The sequence below is a fragment of the Microtus pennsylvanicus genome, chromosome 1 (assembly GCF_037038515.1).
Source record: "Microtus pennsylvanicus isolate mMicPen1 chromosome 1, mMicPen1.hap1, whole genome shotgun sequence".
Taxonomy (NCBI): Eukaryota; Metazoa; Chordata; class Mammalia; order Rodentia; family Cricetidae; genus Microtus; species Microtus pennsylvanicus.
This window is the reverse complement of record NC_134579.1, coordinates 25,708,271-25,723,838: the sequence shown is the minus strand read 5'-3', so window position 1 is coordinate 25,723,838 and position 15,568 is coordinate 25,708,271. Positions and strand designations below refer to the sequence as shown.

Sequence of the window (15,568 nt, the reverse complement as noted above, 5' to 3'; positions counted from 1 at the left end):
TAAACAGGGGAACAAATCAGGATCTTTTCAAATAAATTATATGAAAAATTTTAAAAAACAGATGTAGGGCTAAAGATGGCCCAGTGGGAAGGAGCTTTTGCAGAGGATTTGAGTTCCGTTTCCAGCATCCATAAAGTAGCATAGCGCCATGGGCAACTCATTTCTTGGGTATCTAACATCCTCTTACAGCCTGTCCCCTTAGCTTGGTGCCTTTGCAGGCATGAGGCATGGGCATGATACACATAAACGCAGGCAAAATACTCACATATGTAAATACAATAATTCTCAAATTTTTAAAAGACTAATGAATATGGCATAAGAACAGACAGAAGGACCAATGGAACTGAATAGAAGACCCGGATATCAATCCATACATCTTCGAACACCTGATCTTCGTCAAGGAAGCAAAAAATATCAAATGGAAAAAAGAAAGCATATTTAACAAGTGGTGCTGGTATAACTGGATATCAACATGTAGAAGAATGAAAATAGACTCATATCTATCACCATGCACAAAACTCAAGTCCAGATGGATCATAAAGCCTCATCATAAAGCCAGCCACACTGAAACTTATAGAAGAGAAAGTGGGAAGTACACTTGAACGCATTGGCATAGGGAACCACTTTCTAAATACAACCCCAGCAGCACAGACACTAAGAGAAACAATTAAAAAATGGGACCTCCTGAAACTGAAAAGCTTCTGTAAAGCAAAAAACACGATCAACAAGACAAAACAACAGTCTACAGAATGAAAAAAGATCTTCACTAACCCTACATCAGACAGAGGTCTGATCTTCAAAATATACAAAGAACTCACGAAACTGGACACCAAAAGAACACATAATCTAATAAAAAAATGTAGTACAGACCTACACAGAGAACTCTCAACAGAGGAATCTTTTTTTTTTTTTAATTATTTATTATGTATACGATATTCTGTCTGTGTGTACAACTGCAAGCCAGAAGAGGGCACCAGACTTCATTACAGATGGTTGTGAGCCACCACGTGGTTGCTGGGAATTGAACTCAGGACCTTTGGAAGAGCAGGCAGTGCTCTTAACTGCTGAGCCATCTCTCCAGCCCTCAACAGAGGAATCTAAAACGGCTGAAAGACACTTAAGGAAATATTTAGCATCCTTAGTCATCAGAGAAATGCAAATCAAAACAACTCATCTTACACCTGAAAGAATGGCCAAGATCAAAAACACTGATGACAACTTAAGCTGGAGAGGTTGTGGGGAAAAGGGAACACTTCTGTATCGCTGGTGGGAATGCAAGCTGGTACAACCCCTTTTGATGTCAGTGTGGCAATTTCTCAGAAAATTAGGAAACAACCTTCCTCAAGACCCAGTAATACCACTTTTGGGTATATATCCAAAGGATGCTCAATCGTGCCACAGGACACATGCTCAATTATGATCATAGCAGCATTGTTTGTCAGCCTAAATGCCCTCAACTGAAGAATGGATAAGGAAAATGTGGTACATTTGCACAATGGAGGACTACACAGCAGAAAAAAATAACGACATCTTGAATTTTACAGGAAAATGGATGGAGCTAGAAAACATTATTTTGAGTGAGGTAACCCAGACACAGAATTATCACATATACTCACTCATAGGTGGGTTTTAAACATAAAGCAAAAAAAAAAAAAAACATTCTACAAACCACAATCCCACAGAACTTAGACAACAACGAGGACACTAAGAGAGACTTACATAGGAAATAGAAAAAGACAAGATCTCCTGAGTAAATTGGGAGTATGGGGACTGTGGGAGAGGGTAGAAGGGAGGGGACAGGATGGGAGGGGAGCAGAGAAAAATGTATAGCTCAATAAATATCAATAAAAAAATAAAAGGAAAGAAAAGGAAAAAAAAGGACTAAAGAATATTCTAGCAGTTTAAAGGATATTTTTTTCAAAGATGGGTTTTTGTTTCAATGATAGGTTCTTCTCAGAGCGTCTTTATATATGGAAGACATGGAAGGGCAGAAGGGTGAACCTGCTCCCTCAAGCCCTATTGTACATTATTGTCTCACTGGTTTTTTCTTTTGGTGTTTTCGTTGTTTTGTTTTGTGTTTATTTTTGTTTTTTTTAGACAACCTTACCATATAATTCTGGTTGTCCTGGAATTAGCTTTGTAGACCAGACTGACCTTGAACTCACAGAGATCCACCTGCCTCTGCATTTTGAGTGCCAGGATTAAAGGCATTTTATCCTTTATTAAAGGCTGAGCTTTCTTTTGTTAATTATTAATTGCATTTATGAAGGTGATGTGCTCAAACAGTTCTACACAGCAGTGAGGTTTCAGCACATGAACTAAGTTTGTGGGCAAACAGTAGATGTAACACTGCCTTTGAGTTTTACATTGAAATTTAGATTAATAAATTTTGTTTTAGGAATTATGTATGCTTCATTTTCAGATCTGTGGTCTGCTATCCGGAAAAAGTCTAGAACCCCTTTTTCTACATTTTCTTGAAAATTTAGTTTCTTCAGATAAGCACTGTTATGAAATTTGTGGCGGATTAATTTGACAGCTTGTATTGGTGTGCTTGCTTTTCTTTCTCTTCCTTGTGGCTAGTGTTGCCCATATTTTGTATTTGCTAAATGAGAGACCCCAGATAAAGAACTCTGCTATTAAATAGGATTTGTGTGAAAAATTTTATTCTTTCTGCCTTTATTCTGCCTTGGTAATTCCAAGTGTCTTTTCAGATTGTTACTCTTTAAGAGTAATTGTTTTTACAGTGCCTTTAGTTATATGAACAGGAAAGTTGTGAGCTATCTTAACCTGCTGTTATCACAGCTACTTGTATCAAACGTCAGTAGGCTTCAGCTTAATTCCACTTTCTGTTTCTTTTTTTAGATCCGCTCAGCATATTTCGAGTTAGTTTCTGCTTTGTGCCAACATGTTCCCCAGGTGATGAAAGAGGAAGCTTCCAAAGTGAGCCCTTCTGTCCTGCTTAGTATTGATGACAGTGACCCTGTGGTCTGCCCAGCTCTCTGGGAAGCTGTGCTCTACACACTGACAACTATTGAGGTATGTAGCGAGGCACATTTAGCTTGTTGGGGACCGTTTGCCTTTCATTTGTGTTTTACATCCCAAATCCCCTATGAGAGAGCTTTTTAGATTGTACTATCTAAAACTCATTGGAAAAATGCTAAACGAATTTGATAAATATTTAAATATTTATTTGATAAATAACATAAATGTTAACATTTCCTTCTCTATTCCTTTTTTCCCTTCCTTGCCTCTCCTTCCTCCCCAACCTCCCCCATCCCTTTTTTTGAGACGGATTTTTTGTGTACCTTTTCCCTGACTGTCCTTGAACTCACACACACACAGCTGCTGCCTCTTCTTCCTGAGTATGAGTGTTGGGATTAAAGGCGTGCACCACCATGTCTGGCTTTTTCTTTACATTTTTTGAAACATTTACTTTCTCACATGAGCAGTTTTAAATCTCCCCAGGAAGCACAGCAGTGTTGTATGGCTGTCACACATGACTTGAGTCTTTGATCACAGAGGTTTTACTTCATAAGTTAGTAATTTTACAATTCAGTTTTAATACTGCAGAAGTGTTTTTGTGTAAGGTCCACTTGCTCAGTGATTGTACCGCTGGAACTTTCACCGGGAGGATTTATGAACCAGAAATATGTTCATTTTTTTTAAAAGAAAACAAACAGCTTTTATAAAAGTATTTTTAAATAATCTTCCTGTTAGTATAACAAATACATGATTATTAAATGTAACACATTTAATTTTTCAGATTTTTATTGTAATTGTGCTGAGAGATTTTAATGCTTTGCTAGTTAAAAATTTTATTTTTAAATTAAAAAAAATGTTTCGGGTGCAGGGTGTCCTTCCATCACCCTAGCTGGCTTTGAACTCAGGTGTAGACTAGGCTGGCCTTGAACTCAGACCTACTTGCTTCTGCTCCCAGGGCGCTGGAGTTAAAGATGTATCCTCCTATACCTGGACTTATTTTTAGTTTTTATTTATTTTCTTTGAAGGAAGGGTCTTGCTATATAACAGAATGAAGCTAGATGTGCAGCTGCATAGCATCCCACCTGCTGTGCATACAGGTGTACCCTACCGTTCCCAGCTTGACTTTCTTTTCTCAGATCTGTTTTCTCTTAGTTGAGAAATATAATATCTAATTACTTTTGTAATTTTTTTTTTGGGTTAGGATTGTTGGATTCATGTAAATGCAAAAAAGAGTGTATTTCCCAAGCTGACAGCTGTGGTTCGTGAAGGTGGCCGGGGTCTTGCTGCTGTCATATACCCTTATCTCTTACCATTCATCAGCAGACTCCCTCAGTCCATTACGGAGCCAAAGCTGGAGTTCTTCAAAAATTTTCTCACCTCTCTAATTACCGGGTAAGCAATAACAATTTTTAACTTAAAAAAATAACATTTACTTCCTTATTGTGTGTATGTGTTCATGTGTGCGCATGTGTGAGGTTCAGAAGGCAGGCTTCAGGACTCTCTTCTGTTTCCCGTCATGTAGGTCCTAGGGATTGACTCCAGCAGTCAGGTTCAGTGACAAGTGCTGCTGCCACTGACAGGTCTTGCTGGCCTCAATTCTGTCAAGAAATCTTTCTTGTTTTCATCTTCATAGATTTCCTTCTTATTTGAATTTTACCATTTTTTTTTCTTCTGTTTGTTGACCATTTAAAGCTTTCAGAGAAATAAAAGTGATGGAGCAGGATAGAGTATCGCCACTGCCCAGGCTGGGCCAGGCGCAGAAGAGCCTCAGCCTCAGCCGTAGCCTCCTAGATGGTGAGGATTAGAGGACATGGAATTGCAACTAACTCACGTCTTTGAAAATGGTCAGAGCTTCTATAAAAGGATAAATGCAGTTAAGATAGAAACAGATCATATTCTAAATGAGTCATGATATTATTGACAAATACAGATGCTCAGATTCAGAAAATGAGCTGGTGAAGTTTTTAAATGTTCTCTACAATCAAATGTTAGAGTTGTTTAGGACTTAGGATCTGGCTCACCTGCCTGGTAGCATGTGCTAACTCTCAGGTGCTACGCCCAACCACCAAAAATGTTTCTTCTGTTTAACACTTGAAAAAGTTTACCTCTGTCTCGACTGTGGTGGCACATACCTTTAATCCTAGCACTCAGGAGGCAGAGGCAGGTGGCTCTCAGTGAGTTCGAGCTCAGCGTGGTAGAAAGAGAGTTCTAGGACAGCCAAGGCTACACAGAGAAACCTTGTGTCTCAAAAGAAGCAAAAAAAAAAAAAATTATCTTGGACTGGAGAAATGGCTTAGTGATTTCTAAGAGAGAGCACTGGCAGCTCATACCTCTTGTAACTACAGTTCCAGGGCTTCTGACAGCCACGCACATACATACGTGCAGGCAAAACGTGAATGAACATAGAATAAAATAAATTATAAAAAAGAAAAATTGAAACAGTTTACCTTATTTGTTGAATTTAATAAAATGCATACATCTTAAATATTATAATCTCTGGTTATATCTCATCTTTCATACTTACAGATGGATTGACACCTAACCAGGAACTTAATTTTGAAAATAAGTTTTTTTCTTTTTATAATTTTTAACATTTACATTCTCATCAGTTGTGTATTTTGGTTGCTCTTAAAGTGTTCCTCCATCCCCACAGTTTCTCTGTGTCCCCACCTGCCCCTGGACGAGCTGGGTAGGCCAGGCTGACCTTGAACTCACAAGAGAGCTACCTTGGGAATGCTGGGATTAAAGGCGTGCCCTGTCATGCCTGGTTAGTTCTTTTAAGATTTGGTTTTAAACTCCTTCTTTAGTATGATACTCTTTTAATGTCTTTAGTGATCCTGAGCTTTTATTTTCTTTTTCTTGGAAGAATAATTCTCAGTTATTATTTCTTAGGCTGTCAACAGAGAGAACCAAAACAAGCTTTTCCGAGTCCTCAGCCGTCATCTCTGCGTTCTTTGAATGCTTACGGTTTATAATGCAGCAGAATTTAGGCGAGGAGGAGATGGAGCAGATGCTTGTCAATGAGCAGGTACGTGTGCAAATCACCGTGCTCAAGCTCACTGTGCCTGTTTACATTGTTGGTAGTCAGCCTTCACGTAAGAATTTCACTTTCATAATTTACAAATTGAATAGTGTAGTTCTGACTGGGTAAGTGAAAATTTCATATTGTCAGTTGCTAGTATAATATCCACAGACTAATTTACCATATCCATTGTCTAGATTTAAATCCCTGACTGCTTTAGAGGAGACAGTGCAAAACAGATTTTGGATGGTGCTCTTGGTGATGTTTAGTGTAGGTTTTACTTATTCAGTAACAATTTTGTTATTTCTAAAATGCTCAGGTGCACTTACCCCTTTATAAACGGTTGTATTTGACTGTGAGATTCAGGGTAAAGAACAGGTTCTGTAATTGTAGATGCCTGAATGTTTGTTAATATCTTAGGTACTGTCTCTTTTTAGAAGACGTATGTTATGTGTCTCTGTATGTGTGAGTGTAGGTACCTTCCAAGGCTATGGAGATTTCAAATCCACTAGAGCCAGAGTTAGGGTTGGTTGCGAGCCACCTGTTAGGGGTGCTGGGAACCGAACTCCAGTCATCCACAAAAGCAGTACATGCTTCTAACTACTGAGCCATCTCTCCAGTCCCATTGTCATCATCTCTTACCTTTCTTTCTTTTGCTTTTTTGAGACAGGGGTTTTTCTATGTAGCCTTGGCTATCCTAGAACTTACTCTGTAGATCAGGTTAGCCTCAAACTTAGAGATCCACCTGCCTCCATTTCTTAGCTTTATAATTCTGGAAAGGGGTTCTGAATTTTTCATATTTAAATGCCCTAATTATCTTTCAAATGACTTATACCCTATTTTATTTATTTATTCATCTATTTTATTTATTTATGTATTTATCTGTCCACCCATTTATTTATCTATTTATTTACCTGTTTATTTATTTATTTTTTAGGCAAGGTCTTATGTAGTCCAGCCTGGGCATCAGCTTCCTATGTAGCCAAGGTTGACTCCGGACTCCTGATTCTTGTGCTTCCACTTCCCAAGGGCTAGAATTATAGGCATGTACCAGCTGGCAGGCTTCTTGCAGTCTTAGATGTTTCTTGTATCTTTTAATTATGTGGGAAAAATGCAAAGCTGAGTTTAGAAAACATAAAACTGGATTATGAATTATGGTTGATTACATTGTAAAATTAATTGTGGTACAATAGAGTGAAATTGTCAAACTTTTTGAATGACTGAAAAATATTTGAGTTAAATTTTTTCAGATACCTGAGGGGAAAAACAGTCATTTACCAAATAGGTATGTGTGTGTGTGTGTGTTTAGTGTATGGGTATATGAGTTTAGTGCATGTGTAAATGATTTCTCAGGGACCACTCTTGTTGCCTTTTGAATCAGGTTTTGAGATGCACAATCGGATGGGCTGTCCGGCCTTTAACCTCAGGCGTCTACCTGACTTTTTAAATTTAAATTTTTTTTCTCTAATACAGATTTTAGGGATTGTAGGACGTCCTCATGCTTGTATGACAAGCACTTTAGCGACTGAGCTGTTTCCCTGGCCTTCCAATAGGAGGCTTTATTGTGTTTTAACATTGTTTAAGCTCTCTTGGAAACTGAAGTTTTACATTTTTTACCTTCTTTTTTAGTTGATCCCATTTATTGATACCGTTCTCAAAGATCCAGGATTGCAACATGTGCCTCTATTTAACCATTTAGCAGAAACACTAAGTTCTTGGGAAGCCAAAGCCGATGCAGAAAAAGATGCTGAAACTGTTTACAATTTGGAGAATGTTCTGCTAAATTTCTGGGAAAGACTGTCAGAGATCTGTGTTGAGAAAATCAGTGAGCCGGAAGCAGATGTGAAGTCTGTATTGAGTGTGTCTAACCTAGTAGGGGTACTTCAGAAGCCAAAGAGTTTGTTGAAGTCAAGTAGAAAGAAAAATGGTAAGGTCAGGTTTGCCAGCAAGGCATCTGAAGCTAAGAAGGAGGATGAGAAGTGCACATCTTCAGAAGGAGAGAACGGCGAAGGCTCTGAAGGAGCTATGGAGTCTTCTCTCCTTCAGAGTTCCTTAGACCTTGTGTCTCCCTTAAGGAAAAAGCCCCTGGAAGACTTAGTCTGCAAACTTGCAGAGGTGAGCATTAACTTTGTCAACCAGCAGAAGTCAGAGCAGCACCTGCAGTTTCTCTCCACGCTGCTGGACTCCTTCTCCTCAGGCCAAGTATTTAATGTTCTTCTTGGTGACGAACAGAAGAACATCGTCAAAGCCAAACCTCTGGAGGTAGGCAGACTCGCTCAAGAAAACCCCGCAGTGCAGTTCTTGTATCATAAACTGGTAGGCTGGCTAAACAACAGCCAGAAGAAGGACGGGGGCTTTCTGGTGGACATCTTGTACAGCGCCCTCCGATGCTGCACCAGTGACATTGAAAGGAAAGACGTCTTGGATGATCTAACCAAGGTATCACTGTCACATGCCTTTTGTGAATGTTTTTACGATACATGATAGGAATGAGCCTGCGTGGGTGCCATTTCCGGATTGCTTACTTGACTCTGCAGGTCACTTTAAAGACAAGCAATGTGCTCTGTACCGTTTGGGGAAGTACTGGGCCGGACTGCCTGGTGTTGTCCTTTTGTTGTGGATGCGGGGAAGCTTCAGTTGTTAAAGCTTTCCCGTTTGTCCTGTAACTTTCTGTGTCTTTTTTCAGGAGGACCTGAGTTGGAGTTCTCTTCTTCAAGTCATTGAAAAGGTATTTTAAGCCCCTCCCCCTTTCTTTCTTTTTCTGTTTTTGTGTGTGGTATAAGCAAGTTAAAACCACAGTCCTGTTCTCACACTGTAGTCAAGTGTCTTATAGAGCACATCCTTACTGTTGTAAGTTATGGCAAGGTGGCTCTGAGGAACCCGGTTTGTTTCTTAGCAGCTGATAGAACCTTGCGGATCATTGTCTAGTTGAGGCTCCAGGTTTCCGCCCTTTGTGTTCTGTAGAAGTGAATGCATGGTGCTAGCTCTGACTAGAACATGTCTGGAGCCTCTTTCCCTGTCTGGAGAACCATTGGGAAGGTGAGGGTGTTTCAGCATTGTACAGTTTGCCATTTGATTAAACAAGAAAACTGGTAATAAAAGTAATGAGAAGAAATCAAAGGATGCAATCTAGACATCTTAAAACGGCTTTAGTCTTCTTTCCTGATGATGGTTTAAATGACATAATGAAATTTTCAACTGTGGGTGCTTATAATTAGCTACTTAAGAGACTTTCACAGCATGTTGACTCATTTTTCTATTTTATACACATTTATGTTTTTCTACTTAAAATAGTAAAAAATACAAAACATAATTAGCTATCCTAATAATTTTTTTCTCTTTTCATTTTTCTTTGTTGGGGATTAAACCCAAAGCTTCCCACATGCTAAGCAGGCACTCTGTCATTGAGCTTGCTTCAGTCCTAATTTCCCTGAACTTTATTTTGTGAAACTACATTGTAGTTGTTAGTGTAGCTCAGAGGTAGAACACTTGCCAAGTTTGTTTGTGGCCTTAAGCTTGATTCTTAGCTTCACAAAAAAGAAAATATTAAATAGACAAAAGCCCTTTCAATTGTGTTCACTTCACAGTGATTCCCAGTTCCACCAGTTTATGTTTGACAAAATATAAGTGCGGAATAGTCTTTACTGTTTACTGAGAATTACAGTAACAGTTATTTTCTACTGTTAGTGAGAACTGTGACTTACCAAGCGCACCATTCACACTTGTTTATTTGGTAGCCTGTGAGCAAGCTGCTGAAAGGCCAAATGAGCTGCTGATAAGCCTTGACTCAATAGGGAGAGCCAGTAATTTGATAAAAGTAAACGGATACAGGCTCAGTGGGTAAATGTGTTTGCAGAGCCTCATGGCCTGGGTTTGATCTCAGGGACCCTCATGGTAGAAGGGAAGAACCAGTTCTTGCAGTTTGTTCTCTGATCTCCACACTTTGTGATAGGCTGTGTGCCCACACACATACAGTAAGTAAACATGTCTGTCTGTCTCACATACATACACCCCACAAACGTAATTTTTATAAACTAAGAAAAGAAAGAGTAAATGTGTGTCCATCCATTTGACTCCAGCTGTATCTGCCAGGTCAGCAGGCGCTTGTCCCAGTTTAGAAGACCATCTTCCTGTGCAGTGTTTGTGAGGTCCCGGTTCCCTGGGTGTCCTGGCTTCTCACAGCTGCATAGTCTTTCTGACCCCTAACCTCATGTCTTGGTAACTTGAGAGACATCTTATTCAGAAGATTCTCTGCCAAGACAGAAACATAGAGTTTACAAATTAGGAAGTAGGCCCTGGTTGGTTGAAAGATTTGTCAAAGATTATAAGGCTAGTTTAATGATAAAGCTTAGATTGAATTGTAAGCGCTTATTATCTATATTTTTTTAACATAAGAGATAAGCAGGTTTTAGTCACTACCCAATGTGCACTTGGGTTTTCTTTTTTTTCCAGATTGCTTTGAAATGAACCAAGTTGCAAATTCCTTTCTTCTCAGCCTTTAAAGCAAAAGAAGCTCTGGGAACATGGATCAGCATTGTTTTAGGGGTGGATTTACAAGTTTTTTTTTCTCTCACTTCTCCACTCAATGGAATTAAAAAGTTACCAGTATATACTTGGCCCTATGCTCTCTGTTTCAGAAACTCTGGGGAAATAATTTACCCCATTGTTAATATTGAATTGATTGTTATTATTTTTTTTACCTTTAGAAAGATTAATGAACAAAAGTGTACAGTTATGAGGCTATTTATAGATCTATCTTCAGCGTTCATTCATTGTTCATTGAACATATTTCAGGGTTGGTAGCAGGTATCAAAGGAGTTTAAAACTGTCTCTGGGGCTGGAGAGATGGCTCAGAGGTTAAGAGCACAGGCTATTCTTCCAGAGGTCCTGAGTTCAATTCCCAGCAACCATATGGTGACTCACAACCATCTGTAATGAGATCTGGTGCCCTCTTCTGACCTGTAGGCATACATGCAGACAGAACACTGTATACATAATAAATAAATAAAGATTTAAAAATCTGACAAGGACTCATTGGAAAGACAAGACACACAGACACGAAACGTTTATTATATAAGACTTTCCAGTAAGTGCTTTATAGAAAGTCAGAAGTAAGGATCTGGAAAGATGGCTTAGTGGCTAAGAGCAATGACTGCTCTTCCAGAGGACACAGGTTCAGTTCCCAGCACCCACATGGTGGCTCAGAACTCCTATAAATCCAGTTCTAGGGGAACTGGTATCCTCTTAAAAAGAAAAGATCTTAGTTGGGCAATGGTAGCACATACCTTCAATCCCAACACTTGGAGGCAGAGGAAGGTGCATCTCAGGGAGTTCGAGGCCAGCCTGGTCTACAGAGTGAGTTCCAGTACAGCCAGGGCTGTTATACAGAGAAACCCTGTCTTAAAAAAAAAGAAGTAGTGATCTTCGTGGTCTAGATTGGATGGGGAGATTTTGAAAAACAGTGGGGTTTGTACTGATTTTCAAATAATCATTTGATGTGTGGTTGGAGGATAACATCACAAAGCATGGGAATGATCATTGCTGGCTTACTGGATGGGGGTGGGACAGAGAAGACAGTAGCCTTCCCAGAACTTGGGAAGGAGGAAGAGTAGAGAGGAGAGTTGGGAATCACATGATGGAGGGAGCCAGAAGGAGCCACATAGTAATCTGGATGCACCTTTTGATCTTGCTACTAATCTTTAATTTTATGTTTTTTAGGCATGTTCTAGTTCAGATAAACATGCTTTAGTAACTCCTTGGCTAAAAGGCAGTATTCTTGGAGAGAAACTGGTTGCCTTGGCAGACTGTCTCTGTGGTCAGGATTCGAAGCCCTCATCTTCAGAACCCCACTCCTCAGAACAGTGGAATCTGCTAAGACTAGCATTGTCACAGCATCTTAAAAACGGTAGGGACACGCTTCTGTTTTATAGCAGGGTTGATAATTCTTTCTGTCTCCTGGGGGTTCCATACTTTTAACTTGAATACTGTTTTCTCAAATACACTTGTTATAAATACCGTGTTCACTACATGGTATGACTTGAGTGATATGTTATAATATATATATGATATCTGTTAATAATTTTGATTTAAAGTTCTTTGAATATAACATAGCTGGTCACTCTTGAATTTTGTAGACTGTTGTTGGGTTTTATTTTAAAATTGCTTTTTAAAACTTGAGGATTTGTAGGTGTTAGAGGGCAGATTGACTTTTTAAATGCTTTTTGTCGTTTAATATGTACATGCATCAAACATGGCTTTAAAAAACAAACATGAAACATGAGAAATAGCTACATGATTGCTAGTCCAGGGTAAGATAATTCAAAATGCGCTGTTATTTATATTTGTCTATTTGGATTTTTTTCCCCTGTAGATTACTTGATTGGAGAAGTATATGTTGGAAGAATTATTGTTAAACTTCATGAAACTTTATCCAAAACAAAGGACTTATCAGAAGCTGAAAATAGTGACTCTTTGATGTCTTTTGTCTGTGATGTGGCCTATAGCTATTTCAGCTCAACAGGAGGCTTGCTAATGCCATCATCTGAAGATCTGTTATTAACTCTCTTTCAGCTGTGCGCTCAGAGCAAAGAACGAACACACTTGCCAGGTAATAGCCTACTGCTCAAATGTTTTGTTGGGAATCTCCGGCTCTGACCTGCATAGTGAGTGTAAGTGCCCAGGCTTTATTAATTGACTCGTAATGTGGTTGTTAGTTTTAAGAATTTTGGGAAAATACCACTGTCATGTTTTTGTTCTAAAACCAGGCTAGAAATAAACATACAGATGACGTTTCTAAAAGTGTGTGATTGATATTAAGGAAACAGTATGAAAGGGCTGTACTGGATGACTTAGAATCCTAGCCTCTTCACTCAGTAGCACTAACAGGGTGCTTCATTTTTTTTAAAATTACATTCCTTTACTTTGTGTGTGTATGAAGGTATGTGAGGGCATTTGTGGTTCCTGAGAGTGTGCTGCTGTGTATGTGTGGAAGTCAGAGGACAGACAACTTGTAGAAATGGGTTCTCTTCTACTACCTCTGTTTGCTGAAGACATATTCCCAGCCTGGTGCCCCTCCCCCTTTCTTATTTTCCTTCTTTCTTTCCCTCTGTCCCTCCCTCCCTTTCTTCCTTTCTTCCTCCCTTTCCTCTCTTTCTTCTCCTCTTTCTTTTCCTGAGACAGAGTTTCAGTATATTGCTCTGTGTGTAGACCAAACTGGCTTTGAACTCAGAGAGCCCATCTCTGCCTCTCCAGTGCCGGGATTAAAGGTGTGCACACCATGCCTGCCTCACCTAATCTCTTGATGGCTCAATTTCCTTATTTAGGAAGGGATAATCATATGCATCTTTTTTATTATAGTAAAAATCATTGTGTCTTGCTGTATGAAGAATGAAATTGAGAATGCTTTATAAGGACTAAGTTTATCTAGGAAAGGCACATAAAAAGTATTGATGAGGCTGGGTATGGTGATGCATGCCTTAATCCCAGCACTAGGGAGCCTAAGACAGGAAGGTCTCTATGGGTTTGAGATCAACCTGGTTCACGTAGCTAGTTCTAGGCTAGAACAATAAATAAAAAATACTATTAACACATAGCTTTCTTCCTCTAATCCTTCTTTAATACTTAGATTTTTTTTTTTTGGTTGTTGTTGGAAAAGATAACTTGTAATTACACTCCTCAGGACAGCTCCTGTTGATAAAGAAGCTCAGGATAGGGAAAACAGCTCTCCTATCATATTATATTATTATGGTAAAACTAGCTTGTATTGTGTGAATATGACAGTTACTTTTGGTAAAGAGAATTTAATTTTGTTTTAAAATAACACTTTAAGATCTCAGATCTGCAGCAAATTTGTTTCAGATGTTTTATACTGATTAGTTCATTCAGTGAAATTACAAATTATTGCTAATTCTTTGATTTTTAGATTTTCTGATCTGTAAACTGAAAAATACTTTGCTCTCTGGCATAAATCTATTGGTCCATCAAACCGCAAGCGCACATGATCAGAGTGCTTTCCTCCGTTTGTCTGTTCTGTGGCTGAAGGACCAGGTTCAGTCTTCAGCTTTGGATAACACGAGGTAACCTTTTTGTATATCTTTATGTAAGATCTCACTCTGCTGTGATAGTTCACGCCCATCTGTAACTCCTAGCACTCAGAGGATCACAGCTCTGAGGCCGTTCTGGACTGTATGGTGAGAACCTGGTCTTATAAAGAAAAATGTTTGTATTGGTGTGAATTCCAGTCTTTTTTTTTTTCTTATAAGGAAAACATTTAATTGAGAGGGCTCACTTCCAATTTCAGAGACTTAGTGCATTATCATCAAGTGGTGTGCTGGCAGATGTGGCACTGGAGGCAACGGGAAGTTGACTGATACCCTGGGCAGGATCCTGAGCATAAGAAACCTCAAAGCCCACTCCCACAGTGACACACTTCTGCTAGCTAGGTTGTTCCCACTCAGACCAAGTCATACCTCCTAATAGTGCCAGTTCCTATGAGATTATGGGGGCCAATTACATTCAAACGACTCAGAGTGTGTGTGTGTGTGTGTGTGTGTGTGTGTGTGTGTGTGTGTATGTATGTATGTGTTTGTGTAAATACATGGAAGTACATGTTCCACAATGCACTTGTTTTTGTTTTTTTTTGACTGAAGTAACTCTAACCTTCTTAAATACGTTTTCAATAATAGCAAATAGATCAAACAGTTCATAGAAACATAGAACTTTCCAAAACTAGATAGTCCATATTTTTCAAAAAATATTTTGTCTTAACACTATTCAACTGTCTATTGAAAATTCTTCTGCTGAACAAGCTTTAGTCAGTGGCATGGTTGTGGTATTACTCTCTATTAAAGATTTTGGATTGTTAACTGTGATCTTTTATGGCTACCCATACATTCTAATTGTCCTTGGTTGTTCATTTTTAAGATTCTGGTTTATAAGGATATTTTATATAGCTGCTCATATAATGAACTTGAAATATTGCATATTGTATCTTTGGGGTTGGTTCAAATGTTTTTATCATTCAGTAACATAGTTGTATTTCAAATATTCCATATCTAAAAATGGTCATCCACCACATCCTGAGGTAGAAGCATCGCTCAGTTTCACATTACGGAAGTTTGATTATACCCCTAGTTTTGGTTGTGTGTGTCTTAAGAGTTGTGAGGGGTAGGAAGGACCACTTTCTCTTTCCCGTCTCTGCTCAGGTGTGCTGTGCCTCAGATCAGATGTCTTTAATGAGTGCTAGATTGGTGAACCTAGCTGTCCCATAACTGCAGCAGTTCTCTGCATTGTTCCTAGTCTTCAGGTCCTCTTGGCTGCTGTTGGTGACCTGCTGAATACTCTTGTAGCGAGCAGGGATACTTCTCTTCTTGGAGTCTATATTGGAGGTGTAATGCCCAGTGACAGCGAGTGGGAGAAGATGAGGCGGTCTCTTCCTAGTCAGGTATGTTTAACATGCAGAGTGCCATCTCATTCTGAAGTTTCTATTTCATGCATGATTCAGTATTTTTATCCTGGAGGAGAAAAAACAGCTTAAAGTCGTCTATTGTTGGACCAACCACGGCA

The 15,568-nt window shown here is 39.0% G+C and overlaps 1 protein-coding gene across 1 annotated transcript in view; it reads left to right on the top strand.

Annotated features, from left to right (window-relative positions):
- Positions 1-15,568, top strand: part of Ltn1 (listerin E3 ubiquitin protein ligase 1) — a 61,394-nt gene that overhangs the window by 13,415 nt on the left and 32,411 nt on the right. Inside the window, exons 7-15 of the mRNA XM_075959272.1 lie at positions 2,863-3,036; positions 4,184-4,374; positions 5,875-6,010; positions 7,634-8,443; positions 8,691-8,732; positions 11,723-11,909; positions 12,375-12,611; positions 13,926-14,079; positions 15,302-15,446. Of these exons, the coding sequence (XP_075815387.1) occupies positions 2,863-3,036; positions 4,184-4,374; positions 5,875-6,010; positions 7,634-8,443; positions 8,691-8,732; positions 11,723-11,909; positions 12,375-12,611; positions 13,926-14,079; positions 15,302-15,446 (2,076 nt within the window). The remainder of the gene's footprint in view (positions 1-2,862; positions 3,037-4,183; positions 4,375-5,874; positions 6,011-7,633; positions 8,444-8,690; positions 8,733-11,722; positions 11,910-12,374; positions 12,612-13,925; positions 14,080-15,301; positions 15,447-15,568) is intronic.